This window comes from Microcaecilia unicolor, chromosome 4 (genome assembly GCF_901765095.1).
Source record: "Microcaecilia unicolor chromosome 4, aMicUni1.1, whole genome shotgun sequence".
NCBI lineage: Eukaryota > Metazoa > Chordata > Amphibia > Gymnophiona > Siphonopidae > Microcaecilia > Microcaecilia unicolor.
Window position 1 is genome coordinate 141,829,500 of NC_044034.1, and position 19,355 is coordinate 141,848,854.

At 42.4% G+C, this 19,355-nt stretch overlaps 1 protein-coding gene across 2 annotated transcripts in view; it reads left to right on the plus strand.

Annotated features, from left to right (window-relative positions):
* DCDC1 (doublecortin domain containing 1) overlaps positions 1-19,355 on the plus strand; it is a 556,169-nt gene that overhangs the window by 358,653 nt on the left and 178,161 nt on the right. For both annotated transcript variants that reach the window (XM_030200682.1, XM_030200683.1), the window contains 3 exons: positions 7,235-7,353; positions 9,516-9,576; positions 17,612-17,719. In XM_030200682.1, coding sequence (XP_030056542.1) covers positions 7,235-7,353; positions 9,516-9,576; positions 17,612-17,719 — 288 coding nt within the window. The remainder of the gene's footprint in view (positions 1-7,234; positions 7,354-9,515; positions 9,577-17,611; positions 17,720-19,355) is intronic.

Genomic DNA, 19,355 nt, shown 5'->3' on the forward strand with positions numbered 1-19,355 from the left:
TATCTGCGCAGCCTGCCCCACTGAAGCTGATGTGTCGCACATCATTTTCGAAAATGTAGGTGTGCCTTGGACTTGAAAAGGTTGGGAAACACTGCATTACAAAACCAAAAGGAAAAGGGTTATGTTTGATGAACCAACTGATATTTGTGATATTGGAGAGTGGCACAGTGGACAGGGATGTGACATATAACACCTTCATTCACAACTTCCCAGGGATTCTTTCCCAATTTTCTAATCCTCTCTTGACCTACTTTAGTCTACTTCATTTCCACAGGACATGGGTCCTACACCTGCCCTCTACTAATTCTCCCAGAGGCCATAAATGTGTCTCTGCAGCATCCGTAGTGCTGGCCAATGTGGGGTGGGGGGAAAAATTGAACTAGAAATCAAATCCTATTCCATCTGCATTGCAGGGTCACTGAGCCACTGAACCAGGCCAAATGAGTTCTTTGTTAACAGGCAGAATTAGAGATTTATAAGGGTAGATATGTTTTGTAGTCAGTGAACGGCCATTGTAATGTAGAGAAAGTATTGATGAGTAATTGGAGACTGCCTTTTTGAGGTCAGTGTACTAACAGGTGCAAGTGAGCTGGGTAGCAAACTTTCAAGTGAAATTTTGCTATGGGGAGTAGTAAATAAAAAAAAAAAAAGGTAATCACACCTAATGAAATTATAGATATCTTTTATGTGAAAACAGATCTGCAAAGATGTTTGTACTGAATTCAGAATTTATGAGCTGCTTTGCATGATCTTGCATGGAAGCAGCATATTCATTTTAAATTAGGATATAATTTTGGTCCTTCCAAGCTGATGCATGAAATTAAAAACCAGCCAAAAATTTCCCAAAGGGCCTTAACATTCAAAAGTTGGATTGGATTGGTTTGAATTTATTACTTATAACCAACCCTTATCCAGGGCGGTGAACAAAAATACATACATAAAAATGTACACATACCCAAAATTTTAAGTTTTTTTTTTCTATGAGAAAGTATATTATTTATTTATTTGCTGCACTTGTATCCCACATTTTCCCACCTATTTGCAGGCTCAATGTGGCTTACAAAATGTTACAACAACATATACACATTATAAGATAAGAATTTCAGAATATGGATACAGATGGGTACATTGAATATCATAGCAAACATATTAACGGAATAATAGTTTTACAATTGTTACAAATAAGAGTGCATAAGTAGATCATATTGGATTGGAAGTGAATTGAAAGATAAACATAACATAATGATATCAGGACAAGATATAATATTCAGATATGAGGATGTAATTAAGTGAAATATTTGCCTGCTTTTAAATTGGCCTCTAAATATGATCCATTTCTGTTCTTAATTCAAGTATATTACTGATCTAAAACAGTGTGATAATTTCATAATGGGCATTTTGTTCCAGGATATTTATTGTTAGGAAATGTTTTTGGGTCTGAGATAATTTCACTGCATTTGTGATTTTCTGGATGAGACCTCACAAAAGGCCCTTCTCTAAGCATTAGCTGCTTCTCGAATAGATTATTGTAACATAATTTATTCTGTCCTGCCCCTTTATTTGATTAAACGATTACAAATGGTCCAAAATATGGCAATCAGAATCCTCTGTTCTGCCAAAAGATATGACTCAGTACTCCCTTACTTAAACTCATTCACTGGCTTCCAATACAATCACATATATGCTATAAATCCTAATTCTTACTTACGGTCACTCATAACCGTCATGTACCCCACAGAGCTCTTCGCTTTTTACTCAGGGCCAGGTGCATGCTGAGACCTGGAAGTCCCTGAGCCAATCACAACACATTTAGCTGAGCTAAACACGCTGTGATTGGCTCAGAGACTTCCTGGTCTTTCAGCTGAGTGAAGCACTGCCAAAAAAGACGTTTTTATTATTGCAAGGGGGGAATGACGGCCAAAATAGACGTTTTTTTTGATGGGCGTCCTCAACTGCACTGTCCTCTGGATCGAGCCGCATCGGAGGGGGTGATCAGCGTGGCGTCTTCGGGCGGCATAGGGAGGCGTATTTGGCATGCACAGAGCAGACATCATAATGCTTGGCTGCTCTGAGCATACTTGACTGGCCGATTGGCTGACTGTTTAACGATGGAATAGAGAATGCAAGTGAGCTACAATGAGCTGCTCATTTGCATTCCCTTTCCTTAATGCATGCCCTTTCCTTACCGATTCGCTAAGGGAATCGGTAAGGGAAGGGCTCTAACGATTGTTTAGTGCATCTGGCCCTCAGTGGCTGCCTTCATATACCTTGTCCACAGCAGTCCTACCTAGAATTAACCCATGAAGCTTTCCTTTGTATTGCTCCCTTCTTTTAGACCTCTCTTCCCCTGACCTTACATATAGAACAATCCTTCATCAAGTTTGGCTCAGCTCTCAAAATCTACTTGTTTGAGAAAGTAAGCAGACAGTCTGTTAGTCTGATGAGTGAAGGACACACCAACATGTTCTACAGTCTTCTCTTTTATTCTTAGCTATCCTATCTAAACTTTGTGTTCCTATCTTCATTTTAAAGTTATCCTATCGAAACTTGACGTTCCTTTCTATTTTCATTTTAAAGTTATCCTATCTAAACTTGGCGTTCCTTTCTATCTTTATTTTGAGGTTGTTTTTATGTCAACTGCTTTGTTACATTTATCATGAAGTGCAGTGTATCAAGTTTATTAAACCATAAACCATATGTGGGGAACCTTTTAGGTTACACCCATGGTGATGAGAATAAGAAGACACTGTTCCTTCACACTGCTTGTGCTACAGCCAAAAGAGGACTGGCCTGCAGCTGATATTTTCTTTTGGCTCCAGCTTCCTCTGAGCTCTGGAGACCTGATGTTAACTCCATCTTCTCCTTACCAATATCATCTGTGGCAGAAGTGGGTTGCTTTGGAAGGGGTGAATCTAAGGGGATCACCCCTTTGGGCATTTTGTTAGGATTGTCTCATGGATTTTACTACTACTGCTACTACTACTATTTAGCATTTTTTATAGTGCAACAAGGCGTACGCAGCGCTGCACAAACATAGAAGAAAGACAGTCCCTGCTCAAAGAGCTTACAATCTAATAGACAAAAATAAAGTAAGCAAATCAAATCAATTAATGTGTACAGGAAGGAGGAGAGGAGGGTAGGTGGAGGCGAGTGGTTACAAGTGGTTACGAGTCAAAAGCAATGTTAAAGAGGTGGGCTTTCAGTCTAGATTTTGGTGGGGTATGGAATTTTTTGGTAGTTGTTAGAGGAGGAAGATGGGATTAATATGCTTTAGTAGATTTACTGGGATGTTCCTAATTATTTTCTTATGTTTTCTTATGTTATATCTATCCATATTACTGGATTTAATATAAAGTGTTATATATATGCTATTATGCTTTTTTTATTGTAATGAAATGGGGGTAGGGGAGAGCATTATTCTGTAGTTTAGTAATGCACCTCATCTCTTTCCTAGTAAGAGTATAGAATGAGTAGTTATACTATCTTATATTGAAATATTTTGTCTTATATAATGTAAACCTGTTCATCCCCTTGTGAGGGAAGAAAGTGGTATGCACATGTAAGAATAAATAGAATAGCTGTTTATTTAATTGTTAATCCCTGGGTTTTCAATGAGTTTTCTGGTATCAAGTGATGAAAATGAGAGATGCCATATCTGTTTACAGACACGAACACTTAATTGTCAGCTATCAGTTTTGATAGAGTTTAGCAGCTCCATTTTAAGACATTTGCACATATTCCAGTATGAGCCAGGATTGTCTGTGTTTTTATCTTCTTCAGAAGAGACATGCACATTGCTTGTGATATTCTGATGCATAAGATAAGCAGTTATTACTAATCAAATATCAGACAACTATTTGCTTCTTTCTTGGAATCTACAAGTTATTAACCAGTTAAATGTCTGTAACCCCCACCATCTTATCAATGCAAATGAAAGCTTAAAGACATGCAATTTTAAACTTCCACTTTTGCCTTCACTAGCTGTGTGGATGATTTGAAAATAGTGATCCATTCATTTCTCCAAGAGTTTTAAGCCCTTCTCTCTCAGCTATGTTATCAGCTTAAAAACCCTTCACTAACGCACTGCAGGTGTAATCTTTCTGGCAGTGCACTGTTTACTCTACAGTTGGAATGCTAATGAAAAATCTATAAAGCATAAGGCAGAGGAATGCTACAAGGAATCAACACTGATTTCTACATTTTGTATTAAATGTATTAAAAACCCTCATTTCTTTATACTGTAGAAATATAATGTCTAATTTGGAATTCTGTCATAGTATACTTATTTAAATTTGTGAAGTATAGCCTGAACCGTTTTCTTTGTAAGTTGCATTGCTCTAAACAAGAACATAAGAGTAGCCATACTGGGTCAGACCAATGGTCCATCTAGCCCAGTATCCTGTTTTCCAAACAGTGGCCAAGCCAGGTCACAAGTACCTGGCAGAAACCCAATTAGCAGCAACATTTCATGCTACCAATCCCGGGGCAAGCAGTTGCTTCCCCATATCTGTCTCAATAGCAGACTATTGACTTTTCCTCCAGGAATTTGTCCAAACCTTTTTTTAAAACCTAGATACACTAACTGCTGCTACTGCATCCTCCGGCAAAGAGTTCCAGAGCTTAACTATTTGTTGAGTGAAAAAATATTTCCTCCTATTTGTTTTAGAAGTATTTCCACGTAACTTCCTTGAGTGTTCCCTAGTCTTTGTACTTTTGGAATGAGTAAAAAAATCGATTAACTTCTACTCGTTCAACACAACTCAGGATTTTGTAGATCTCAATCTTATCTCCTCTCATCTGTCTCTTTTCCAAGCTGAAGAGCCCTAACCTGCAGTACTCGTGAATTACAGGGCAAAATCACTGAATTTGAAATTCCAGTATTGTCCAAATATGTGCTGGACTGGACGCCCTGTTCATATTGTACCAGTCAGTACCATTCACAGATACAGCCTTCTGTACACCCCAAAACTGCATCCCTCAGGTCTGCTCCAACAGGGTAGTTCCAGCTGTCACACAGTTTGCATTAGTGTACATTACGCTACACCTGACTGTGTATCATTCATCCACTGGGCTTAGAGTGTGTCTTGCCATACCAGTTACAATTAGGTAGTGGTGGAGGCTCTATCGTAGAGGATAAGGGAGTTTTGCAGCTGTTTGCCTCGTTGTTCTAAATTATGTCAGGTCTATATTGAACCATGGCAATCAGCAGTTTTGGAAACACCAGCTGCAGCAACAAAAAAAATTCAGATATTCAGACCGGGTACGTGGATAATGCCAGGGATGTCTGTGAGGATAACAGCCACTGAATTATTTGGCTGCGCATATTTTAAATTGGAAACCATAGCAAGAGAGTTGGTCACTAACAGTGTTAAGGGGGAAGTACAGGAGTTTTGCCATTTAACATGTTAATTGGCAAAATCTTATTTATCCTTAACGCATAATAGTTTCCCATAATGCAAGCTACATATTAAAAAGATGCAAAGCATCCAAATGCATGTAAAGCATCTCATTATTATGCAAATTGAATAACGCAGTTTGCATTTAACTTCACAAGCTGCGTTATTTCTGCAAAAGAATGCCAACTTTGATCTGGTGCTATTTTTCCTCTCTGTGAGAACTGAGCTGCTAATGTTCTTGGGAGCCTTCTTAAAGGAGATGGTGGTCTTTCTATGATTGCTTACCCTCTGATCCCCCTCACCAAACAACCTCCAATGATCACGGTCCTGTCCCAACAAACAACCACTTCAAATCCATCCCCCACCCACGCCCCTGAAATAGACCTCCCATACTCCAGCCCCCCCCCCCCCCCCACTCCCAGGATCTACTTGGGAAACACCTGGTGTCTAGTGTGTCTGTCGGGAGAGGGAGGGAACATGGGAGTGATGACCATTTGGGAGGAGATCAGGGTGCAGGTGTGATCATTAGGAGACCACTGGCCACTTTAAAAAATAACAGGCATGACATGGGGCCTGTTACTAGTGTTCTGCAGCCTGGGCATGTGATGTTCTTGGCTACTGCAACACAAATTTATATTTGCGTGGTAGTCACTATCCTATGGTACTGGGATACTGTAGGTTAGTAACTATCCCCTAAATGACCTATAGTTTGTAGTTGTGATATATACATTTTTAATATATAAACTGCTTATAAGAATCATTCAAGATTTTTTTTGTCAGTTACAAAATTACCAGACATGTTTATCCTCTGGAGGAATTGGTCAGATTGAAAGAAAACGTACCTTTTTCTGACTTCTGATGGAATAAATTTCAGCAAGCACCAACTTTTCAGTAAAATAAGATGTTAGAAACAGAAATAGTTTCAGAGGATTGACTTGTAAAATGATTAACCAGTATTGCTAAAGTGACTAGGGCTCTTCTGCTTGGAGAAAAGACAGCTGAGGAGAGATATGATAGAGATCTATAAAATAATGAGTGCAGTGGTGAATCGCTTTTTACTCTTTCCAAAAATACTAGTAATAGGGGGCATGCAATGAAGCTCCAAAGTAGTAAATTTAAAACGAATTGGAGAAAATATTTCTTCACTCAACATATAATTGAACTGTGGAATTCATTGCCAGAGAATGTAGTAAAAGCAGTTAGCTTTGCTGGATTTAAAAAAGGTTTGAATGGTTTCCTAAAGGAAAAGTCCATAGACCATTATTAAATGGACTTAGAGAAAATCCACTGCTTATTTCTAGGATAAGTAGCATAAAATGTATTGTACTTTTTTGGGATCATGCCAGGAACTTGTGACCTGGATTGGCCACTGTTGGAAACAGGATGCTGGGCTTGATGGACCTTCAGTCTGTCCCAGTATGGCAATACTTATGTACTTATGAGTAAATTGACTCAGAGAATATGAATTTGTTGCTATCTTTGCAGGTCAATGATTTTTTTTTCCTGGGCATGTTTGTCTGAAGTAAACTCAGTTGTTATCTACACAACAAGTGACACGTTACGGACCCTAAATCATCTCACTGTGAAATATGCACCAAAAAAAGCACATGTAGACATGTAAGGCTCAGTTCTGTTTTGCACTGAGCTGTGAACTGCTTCCCTAGTTATAAGCAACATCCCAGGCTCTAAATAAGGCTCCATCCATGATTTCTAAGCTGAGGAAAGCAGTTCACTGTCTAGGACTGTTAAAGTCCTGACTTATCCAGGCATGCTGACACTGTTTCATTTTCTGCTTCCTTTCACTTTTCATTCCTTTTGTTGCTGCTCTTCACTGGCAGGCAGGAATGATCTTAAGCCGAGCTATGCCGCAGATCTGTCTAGCTGTTGGTCATCCAGTCACATTTAACACTGATGATGGAACATCACTAGGAGGATATAAGTTAATACTGCAGAAAAGGTAATGCTTCTTGGTATGACTCAAGCTTCTCATGAGGCCTTTGTTCAATAATTAAAAAGAAAAAAACAAACCTGTTGCTGAAAGTAATTTGACAGTTTAAGCTTTTCCTGTGAAAAGTCCTGCAATGCAGATGCAGTAAAAGCTGCCCCATAAGATTTGCTTCATTACTCTTAATGCCAGAGCAATGCAAAAGTGGTATTAGGAAGTTTTAAAAATGATCTAAATATCTACTTGATTTAATTGTTGTAAGGTCTCGGTACAAGCTGTGATATGCAACCTTGCTAATGTCAGCTCAGTTGTAGACTAAGAGTTTGATATATGTTATATTTGATTGTATTTCCATCTGTTCTAAAGTCTTCAAGACCTCAAAACCAAATGTTATTGCACTATTCTGAGACTAGGAACTTGAAGACCAAATCTCCATGGGTTTTAATTTTTCTTATTTAGCAGCTAAAATATGGAATTACATTTTCAAATAGTTTCAGAATTCACGGAAATTACTTATAATTTAGACAGCATTTAAAGACATTTTCAGAGGGTTTAAGAAGTTTGTAATAATTTGTAGAAATAGTTTAGGAATGTATATGCTTGCACAGTCCCACGCTAAATTACAACCTGCTGCTTCAGCCATACCCACCACTAGGTGGTACACTTCTCCTTGTGCTACTTCTGGAGAGGTGAGGGGGAGAGCCATGTGGAAAGATATCATTAAAGAGTGGGAGAAAGGGAAGAGTGAATGATGCTCTACCAGAGGGAGGGTAAATGGGGGCACATGATAAAGGCCCACAAATTATAGGACCCTCTGTAGTGTTAATCTAGTCCTGACTAGCAATACTAGTAAAACATTCTGTATATGTTTTGTGTCAGGGTGTTTTTCATGGAAAGGGTGGTAGATATGTGGAATGCCCTCCCGTGGGAGGTGGTGAAGATGAAAACGGTAATGGAATTCAAACATGCGTGAGATAAACACAAAGGAATCCTGTTTAGAAGGAATGGATCTACGGAATCTTAGCGGAGATTGGGTGGCAACGCCCGTAATTGGAGAGTAAAACCGGTGCTGGGCGGACTCCTGTGGTCTGCGCCCTGATCGTGGCTGAATAGATATGGATGGGCTGGAGTGTAAATTTTAAGGGGCTTCAACGTTAGCTTCAAAACTTTTAGTACAGGAACAGTGCTGGGCAGACTGTTATGGTCTGTGCCCTAAGAAAGGCAGGGACAAATCAAACTCTGGTATACATATAAAGTATCACATACCATGTAAAATGAATTTATCTTGTTGGGCAGACTGGATGGACCGTTCAGATCTTTATCTGCCGTCATTTACTATGTTACTATGTTTTGCTGCTTAAGTGCTCATTACCAGAGTAAAGACTTGCAAGGCAAGAGGCTGAATGAAAACATTCTCTGACATTTCTTGTGAGTCAGTTTAACACCACCATAATACTTGCACCCTTTTCTTACTGCATGGAAAGCATATTCAAATAAACAATTGCAGAATTCCTCACACAGAGAGGCCTTTTCATCTTATTTTTAACTTATTGTTATCCAGATGATTATTGAGAATGTAAAGCTAAAATTCTTCTTGCTGTGACTGATCCAAACATTCTTAGGATTCTTTCTGTACCTTAATGATCAAATATTAATACTACAAACCTGGGTGTAATTCTGTATAGATTGCTTAAAGCTAGGTGCCAGGATGATGCATGCTAAGTGTGAATTCTATAACGGCAGTTGTGTGCAGAATATTAGCATAAGTCTGCATTTACATGCCTGACTTGAGTGAGCACTACGTTAGTTCAGTGACTGGTATAAATGTTAGTGTTCTATAATCCACATGTGGAACTGCCTGACACGCCCCATTCTGATCCGCTCATACTCCTTCCAGGTCCACACCCCGCTTGAAGTTGTGCTGTATGGAATTTGAGTGTGCAGTTTATAGAGTACCGATTAAGGGTAGTTATAACTGCCAGTTAGTTCCAATTATCACTAGTTTTACCCAATAACTGGTTGTTAAGGCCAATCAGCAGCTAATTAATTCATTAAGTTACACGTTCAACACAAATTTACACGTTAGTCAGAAATTTGGGTGCACAACTTTCTAGATTGAGGGGGAATAATGTACATTTCCTCTGATAAACCCTCTTCCTGTTCTTTCATTTCAGAGACAAAAGCAATCTTCACCAACAGTGGGGTTTTGGAAATGAAGGCTTTATCTTTTCCAAGGTTTGTCCTTTTCCAAGTATGCTCATCTTTTGTATAGAACTGATTTTTTATTGTTTAGTGTCAGCACTTGTTGATCTCATTCTTGAACTAGAGGTTTTTGTAAGTCATTCCATATAACGTTTTCTATTCTTAAGTCATGATAGTGGCACATTCCAATTAGTCCCATATTAACCGGGTAACTGTCTCATCAGGACCTGTTAGGGAGATCAGGTTTCTAGATGCTATAAATGACCATTTCATGAAGCAGGAGGTCCTGGAACTAGGGAACTGGCCATCTAAATAGCACAAGAAATTTAATGTGGACAAGTGCACATAGGGGAAAATAATCCCAAGTACGGGTACAAAATGCTGGGTTAGGAGTCATCACCCAAGAAAAAGGTCTTGGAGTCATTGTGGATAATATATTGCATTTTGAGTCTGGTGTGTAGCAGCTGTTAATAAAGCAGATCATTAGGGACAGAGAACAAAATTGAGAATATCATTAGGCCTCTATGTAGGTCCCTGGTGTGACTGTATATTGAGTACCGTGTGTAGTTCTGGTTCCACAATTTCAGAAAGGACATTGCAGAGCTACAAAAGGTTCAGAGAAGGGCGGCAAAAATGATAACGGGGTATAACAGCTCACTTATGAAGAAAGACTAAACAGGATAGGGCTCTACAGCTTGGAGAAAAGTTCACTGAAAGGGGATACAATAGAAGTTTATAAAATCATAATTGGGGTGGAAGCGTTAAATAAAGAACAGTTGCTTAACCTTTCAAACACAAAAAGAAAAGGACATCATGAAACCAGTGAGCAACAGACTGAAAACAAATTGTAGAAAGATTTTTTTCAAACAGTGATTAATTAATGAGAACATAACCAGTGTTTTTGTATCCATGCTGGACAACCTTTGTTAGGAGGGAAAACCAGGTTTTCTCCGAGGACAAGCAGGCTGCTTGTTCTCACACTTGGGTCGACATCCACATCGGCCCAGGATCGGACGTTTTGCTATCAAAAATCTTCCAGAGTCTTCTGGCGCACGAGCACAGACCGGTTTCCCGTCCGTCGCATGAGTAAGAACCTCAGTATTTTTTTCTCCGCGTCTGAGGAGACACATTTTTTTTTCCGCTGTGTTCCTCTCAGCCCAGGAAAGAGTCTGTGCGTGATTGCTTCCTTTTTCTTCTTTTTTTTTCGTCTTTATATAAAATTAAAAAAAAAAAAAGTAGAGTACTTTCCTTTATTTTCTTAGTTTTAGTCACTAGATTTAAGTTTCTTTTCTTTTTGTCGCGGCCGTCTTTGTTTCCCTTTTTGTGCCTTTTTAATTGGCACAATCATGTCCTTTAATTTCGCAGATGCCGTTTTTCCGTCCATGTCATCGAAGATACCCAGCAGCTTTAAGCGTTGTACTCGGTGCCACTGGACCATCTCGGGTACCGACCCCCACGCGTGGTGTCTCCAGTACCTTGGGCCCGATTATCTACCAGCTGCTTGTAAGCTGTGTCCTTTGATGAAAAAACGGACCCAAGTGTCTTGGGAGGCTGAACGAGAAAAACTTTTTGCAGATTGGTCCAGTCCTTCGAGGTTGGCGGCGTCGACATCGAAGGAAGCATCGACTTCGAGAGCACAGGTAATGGCTGCTGAATGACCACATCGCGCTGGGAGCAGCAAGGCATCGAGTGGGTCTCCACCTGTCTCGAGGCCTACTGCTATGCAGGCCCCCCGGGAACGCCCTTCGTCGGTCCTGGCCCCGAGGAGGTGTAAGGATCCACGTCCTCTTTCTTTACCGAGGAGTCTCGATGATGGGTGTCGAGTGAAGGGTAAGAAGCACCGTCATCGACCTTCTTCCATGTGCAGTACCGAGAGCTCCGGGGAGCCGAAGGATTTGGCACCCGAGAAGCGTCGTCGCCGAGAGGACTGCTCACCCTTTGTACAGGAGGTGCCGATGCGTCGGTCTTCTGGCAGCCTGGTACTGGCTCTCGAGCCCCCACAGATTCTGCCACTGGCCCCGCAGCCTTTTCCGATGGCGGCTCTCGACGAGCGCATCAGGGCCCTTTTTCCAGAGCTTTTGGAGGGATTGCTGTGCCAGTCTACTTCAGTGCCAGGGGTACTTGCGCCTTCTGTACTGTCTGTTGAAGCGGCATCTGGTCCTTCGCCTGTGGTGAGGTCCCTGACCTCGGTGCCGCTTGCTGCATCGGCGTCGGCTGCCACCCAGGTGGACTGTCCTTCGACGTCGGTGGAGGAAGCTTCACCGCAGTCCAGGCAGGGGTCGACTTCTCGACATCGCCCTCGAGGTCGTCGTTCCTCGATGTCAAGACAGGCTCTGGTTCGGGCTGCTCTTAGAGAGCTTTTGTCTGATACCGAGGATGAGCGTTCATGGGAGGAAGAGGAATATCCCAGATACTTTTCTGAAGACGAGTCCTTTGGGGTCCCCTCTGATCCTACTCCGCCCATTGAGAGAACGATGTCTCCGCCTGATAGTCTTTCTTTTTCTTCCTTTGTCTGGGAAATATCTAAGGATATTCCCTTCCCTATGGAGGTTGTGGATGAGCCCAGGGCCGAGATGCTCGAGGTCTTGGATTATCCTTCTCCACCTACAGAGGTTGCAACAGCTCCTTTGCATAACACACTCAGGGAAGTTCTTATGCGAAACTGGTCGTTCAATCTCTCTAATCCAGTCATCCCCCAAAAAGCTGAGTCCCAGTACAGAGTCCATGGAGAGCCGGTAGTGGTGAAGTCTCAGCTACCTCACGATTCCATGGTGGTGGATTCTGCTCTCAAGAGAGCCAAGAGTACTAGGGACTATGCCTCAGCGCCCCCAGGCAGAGAGTCTAGGACCTTGGATTCTTTTAGGAGGAAGACGTATTAGACCACTATGCTCGCAGCCAAGATTCAGACAAACCAGCTCTAAACGAGCATCCACTTGTGGAACTCGGTGAGGCAACTGTCTAGGTCGAATCGCTTCCTCCGGAGCTGGATGAACCTATTCAGGTGGTCAGGCAGCAGAAGGCATGTCGAAAATTCCTGGCCAGGGGTACTTACGACACTTTTGATGTGACATCCAGAATAGCTGCTCAAGGAATAGTTATGCGCAGACTCTCATGGCTGCGTGTCTCTGACCTGGATCATAAGATCCAGCAGCGAATGGCGGATATTCCTTGCCGGGGGATAACCTTTTTGGTGAAAAAGTAGAGGATGTGGTCGATCAGATCAAAGAGCACCATGATGCTATGGATTCTCTCTCCCGCTGGGCGTCTTCTGCTACCACCTCCTCATCTAGGAGGTCTTTTGGAGGGAAGAGGAGTGCTCCCTATTCTATAATAGGCGTAGGTACACTCCTGCTTCTCGGTAGCCTACGCAGGCTCAGTCCCAGCGCGCTCGTTCTCATCAACAGCGTGCGCCTAAGGCCCCTGTGGCTCCCCAGCAAAAGCAAAGGGACAGGCTTTTGACTGGCTCCAGTGCAGCATAGCCACAGTGCAAGTGTCCATTCCAGACAACTTGCCGGTTTGGGGGAGGTTAATATTTTTTCACCAAAGGTGGCCTCTTATAACCTCCGACTGGTGGGTTCTTCAAATAGTCCGGTTAGGATACAATCTCAATCTGGAATCCAAGCCTCCAAATTGTCCACCGGGAGTTCATTCTTACAGCTCCCAGCACAAGCAGGTACTTGCAGAGGAACTCTCCGTCCTTCTAAAGGCCAGTACGGTTGAACCTGTTCTACCAGGGGAAGAAGGGCTGGGATTCTATTCCATGTACTTCCTTGTGCAAAAGAAAACAGGAGGGATACGTCCCATCCTAGACCTAAGGGCCCTGAACAAATTCCTAGTCGGAGAAAAGTTCAGGATGGTTTCCCTAGGCACCCTTCTTCCCATGATTCAGGAAAATGATTGGCTATGCTCTCTGGACTTAAAGGATGCCTATACCCACATCTCGATACTCCCAGATCACAGGAAGTATCTTCGATTTCGGTTGGGAACTCGGCACTTTCAGTACTGTGTACTGCCCTTTGGCCTCGCGTCTGCACCCAGGGTTTTCACAAAGTGCCTGGCTGTTGTTGCAGCATCGCTACGCAGAGTGCATGTGTTCCCTTATCTCAATGATTGGCTGGTGAAGAGCACCTCGGAGGCAGATGCTCTACAGTCCATGCGGATGACTGTTCGAGTGCTAGAGCTACTGGGGTTCATGATCAATTATCCCAAATCCCATCTTGTCCCGGTTCAAAAATTGGAGTTCATTGGAGCTCTGTTGTACACATGGACGTCTCGAGCTTATCTTCCCCAGGCAAGGGCAGACAATCTCCTGGCCCTCGTGTCCATAGCTCAAGCATCTCAACAGATCACAGCTCGGCAGATGTTGAGACTCTTAGGACACATGCAAGCTCATTTTCAAAGCACTTAGCCTCCCAAAGTTCCATAGAAACCTATGGAACTTAGCCTCCCAAAGTGCTTTGAAAATATGCCTCATGGCCTCCACAGTTCATGTAACTCCCATGGCATGCCTACATATGAGATCAGCTCAATGGACCCTGGCTTCCCAGTGGTGCCAAGCCACAGAGGATCTAGAGGATGTGATCCATCTCTCCACCGACTTTTGCAGTTCCCTTCAGTGGTGGACCATTCGATCCAATTTGACTTTAGGACATCCTTTCCAAATTTCTGAACCAAAAAAAGTGTTGACGACGGATGCATCCCTCCTAGGGTGGGGAGCTCAAGTAGATGAGCTTCACACTCAAGGAGCTTGGTCTTTTCCGGAAAAGGGTCTTCAGATCAACCTCCTGGAATTACGAGCGATCTGGAATGCTCTCAAGGCTTTCAGAGATCGGCTGTCCAACCAAATCATTCTGATTCAGACAGACAATCAGGTTGTTATGTATTACACCAACAAGCAGGGGGGCACCAGATCTCGCCCTCTGTGTCAGGAAGCCGTCCGGATGTGGCTTTGGGCGCACTGTCATGGCATGTTTCTCCAAGCCACGTATCTGGCAGGCGTAAACAACAGTCTGGCCGACAGATTGAGCAGGATCATGCAACCTCGAGTGGTCGCTAAACATGGGCGTTGTCCACAAGATCTTCCGAGCATGGGGCATCCCCTCGGTGGATCTTTTTGCCACTCAGATCAATCACAAAGTCCCTCAATTCTGTTCCAGACTTCAGGCCCACGACAGACTAGCGTCAGATGCCTTTCTTCTGCATTGGGGGACAGGCCTTCTGTATGTGTATCCTCCCATACCTCTAGTAGGGAAGACTTTGCTGAAACTCAAGCAAGACTGGGGAACAATGATCCTGGTTGCTGCCTTCTGGCCTCATCAGATCTGGTTCCCTCTTCTTCTGGAGTTGTCCTCCGAAGAACCGTGGAGATTGGACTGTTTTCCGACCCTCATCACTCAGAACGAGGGGTCGTTTCTACATCCCAACCTCCAGTCTCTGGCTCTCACGGCCTGGATGTTGAGAGCTTATAAATTGCCTCTTTAGGTCTTTCAGAGGGTGTCTTCCGAGTCTTGCTTGCTTCCAGGAAACATTCCATGAAAAAGTGTTATTCTTTCAAATGGAGGAGGTTTGCCGTCTGGTGTGACAGCAAGGCCCTAAATCCTTTTTCTTGTTCTACAAGGACCCTGCTTGAATACATTCTACACTTATCAGAGTCTGGTCTCAAGACCAACTCTGTAAGACTGCCACTTTGGGGCCCTCCTTCAAACTCAAAAGCAAATGCTTCAATGTATATTCCCCCAAATCTCGTGACCTTAGAGTTACTACTCTATTCAATAGGGTATCCCCTTTAATTTTCTATACTGTGGCATAATAGTGGTTGATGAGACCTTTGTGAACTGCTGGTAATAGCCAACTATCATCACAGACTGATTCAGTGAAATCCACAGGATTGGTTCAAACAAGCCTTGAGTATAATGCTGTAATTGCAAACAGGGATACCAATCAGTCCCCCTTAACTGATATTCCCTCTGCAACTGCTCATTGGAAAACATCTGTGGCTTACACTCTTCCAATACATGCTGCAACAAAATCAACCCCTGAGTCTGCCATCTAAGGAAAGCATCCGACTGCAACACAAGCTGAAAATTCACATTACCCCGGATGGGCAAAAACCAGGAGCAATGGGAATTTAAACCAATTTTTTTTGCAAAACATAGTCCAAGCCCATCTCACCACCCTCACCAAAACATTACGCCACAAATTATGGTGGAGTCTGGCCAATTTAGCATGCAACACATAGGCCAAATTACATGGGGCCACTACCTCTGTCTCAAACTCCACATCACAAAATTCAAAAGTGTGGTGTACCCAATCTCGAGCACAATGCAAATGACTAGCTATTTATTCCATAGCACCGAATCCTGAGATTAAGTATAAGTGATAAATGCTGTAGAGGGTACATCCATTTGGGCAATAATACCATCTTAAGGAGTTGAACTCTACCCCACAGAGATAAAGGAAGATCCCACCATCTACTGCATAAGGACTTAGTAGCAGACAGCAAGGGGGCAACATTTACATTATATAACCGCCCTAGGTCCCTAGCAATCCATGCCCATTTTAATAGAAATTGCCTTTCTTCAGACCATACATATCAAGGTGTATAAGTCTCTGCTGCGACTGCTAGAATGCAGAAAAAAGAGATGGGATTTGGTATACCACCTCTTTCTGTGGTTACAGTCAAAGATATACAGGTACTTATTTTGTATCTGGAACAATGTAGGATTAAGTGACTTGCCCAGAGTCACAAGAAGCTGCAGTGGGAATTGAACCCAGTTCCCCTGGTTCTCAGGCCATTGCACTAACCATTAGGCTGCTCCTCAACACTGGATAACAGTATCTTACAGGGATAAATTTAAAACTGTAGGTTTGATTTTCAAGGTCCACAGACAAAATGAGCCTGAGTACCTAAAGGTTGATAGCAAGTAAAATGTTGTCAGTTTGCAACATTGTTAGATTGCTGGTTTAATCATGTAGTGGCAATGAATGGTGTAAGCAAAATTATAAAACTGCTCTTCCATGATTGTGGGGCTGCCCTATTTTGTTATGCCAGTACTGTATTTGATCATGATGGAGTGTAACCTGCAAGGAGTGGTAGATATGGCTCTGGCTGCCTTATTGGGAAGACTGGATGGACCATGCACGTCTTTATCTGCCAGACAAAATGCAAAATGTAGGGTAGTAGATTTCCATACGGTTGGCTGTCTTCTTTTTTGTTTGTGTATTTGGTCTTTATTTGTCATCATTTAATAGGGGCCCTTTTAGAAAAGTCTAGCATGTACTAATTCCATTAGCACATACTAAGCTTTATTAAATGGGCTTCCATGGTAGTTTTTTTTAAATGGCTGCGTGTGCCAGTCATAGAAGAAAAGCCCTAAAGGATGGCTGCACTAGAAATGGACTTAGTGTGTGGGAAAGGCCCGTGTAAGGACATTCTAAGCCTATTTTACTAAAATCCCAAAGAAGGAATAACATTGAAGATTGGTGTGTTATCACCTTGGACAGTTTGAATTTTGCCAATTCTCAATTCAGTGTGATGTAGCCTGTGAAGATTTGTTTTGAATCAACCCCGGAAGAAGGCTGGCTGCCGAAACGCTTCTGTGTTTGTGAGTGTCAGGTGGTAGTAGATGATTCAGCGCTGAACTTTAGCATAAAATAAGTGATCTTTTTGATTTTTGCATTACTGGCTGGGTTTTGTATATTATATGCATTTTTATGATATTTGGTAATAAGTATGATTAAGTTAGGTGGTGGAAGAATGATTAAAAACTTGCAATTAAGGACTTGGACTTGGAATAGCTGTGAGCTATAAGAGGTCCTAAGACCATGCTAATATCTATTCTGATACTACTCCTTCCTTGAGATTTTTGTTAATGGTTGCTGTTTTGAGGGTTTTTTTTTTAAATATGAACACACTACCTATCTTTCCTCTCTTTATTTTCATTGTTGTGTTGTACCTAGAAAGGAGTTGAATTTTCCTCTTTATGGTGGTTAGCCTATTTTACTTGCATAGCCCTAAATGAATAAATGAAATAGTGAAAATCCTTTCTGCCATTGTTATTTCCCACAGGCACTCCCTGACTTTGTTCTAACCTACCTAGAGGAACTAAATGTGAACACTCACCAAGGCATGTGGACCACTCCTCCTCACAAAATAGAGAGCACTGCATCAAGAGAGGTCAGTGTGCTGGAGGCACCTCCTGCTTCCTTATGGATGTGTGCAAGAAAACGTTTTCAGTTCATTTTTGAATGTTTGGCCTTTTTCCGCTTATTTATTTATTTCTTCTGTACTATGGAATCTTGATTTTCTCCAGGGAATATATAAAATATACAATGCAAATTTTCAAACATTTTTTTTACAAACATTTGTGTTAGTATAATTTTTTAAATGCATGGCAAATAAGTTTACACACGTTAATTCAGCTTTGTGCACACTAACCCCCAGATTCTATATAGCATGCCTAGAGATCTGTGCCGAAATGGGCGTGGATTCTATAACTATGTGTGTAACTTAACAGTATAATGAGCGCTGATAACAGCATTTAACAAGCAATAATGAGCACTAATTGCACTGATTACAATTTAGGTGCACAAGTCACTAAGCATATTCTGTAACGATGTGTGCTGAACTTCTAACACGTACAGGCAAAAAGGGGAATGGTTATGGGCGAGGAAATGTGTGTTTGTGGGCGTTCCAAAATTTACACGCCTAGTTATAGAACATGGCCCAGTGCACCTAAATCTATGTACTGAGATTTACACCATATTTTCATTGGTGTAAATGGATGCGCATAGATTTAGGCGCTGAAATATCAACTAAGCAATAACACAGGAACACTTAGAGGGGCATTTTCGAAAGAAATGTCCAAGTTGCGATTTGGACATCTTTGCAAAACATCGAAATCCAGGGGCGGGGAAAACTATTTTCAAAAAAAGATGGATGTTCATCTTTCGTTTCAAAAATACCGTCAGAAATGTCCAAATCCTTAAATTTGGATGTCCCTAGATTTGGATATCCTTGGATTTGGACGTTTCTGATTTTGGCAAGCCATTTGGATGTGGGAGGAGCCAGCATTTGTAGTGCACTGGTCCCCCTGACATGCCAGGACACCAACCGGGCAACCTAGGGGGCACTGCAGTGGACTTCATAAAATGCTCCCAGGAACATAGCTCCCTTACCTTGTGTGCTGAGCCCCCCAAAACCCACTACCATAGCCCTTACGGGTGAAGGGGGCACCTAGATGTGGGTACAGTGGGGTTTTGGAGGGCTCACTTTTACCACCACAAGTGTAACAGGTGGGGGGGGGGGATGGGTCTAGGTCCGCCTGCCTGAAGTGCACTGCACCCACTTGAGGCTGGCATAGAGGCTGCCACAAAATATTTTTAAAGATTCTTTGGAGGGTGGGAGAGGGTTGGTGACCACTGGGGGAGTAAGGGGAGATCATCCCCAATTCTCTCTGGTGGTCATCTGGTCAGTTTGGGCACCTTTTTGTGCCTTGGTCGTAGGAAAAACAGGACCAGGTAAAGTTGTCCAAGTGCTCATCAGGGATGCCCTTTTTTTCCATTATGGGTTGAGGACGTCCATGTGTTAGGCATGCCCAAGTCCCGCCTTCGCTACGCCTCCGACACGCACCCTTGAAATTTGGGCATCCTTGTGACGGACTGCAGTTGGAGACATCCAAAATTGTTTTATGTCGAAAGATGGACGTCCTTCTCTTCGAAAATGAGCCTATTAGTGACTCCTAAGTAGGAGGTGGTATATGTTTCCCACATTATTGCATGCTAGTGGAAAAATTAGCACATTACCTGCAAAT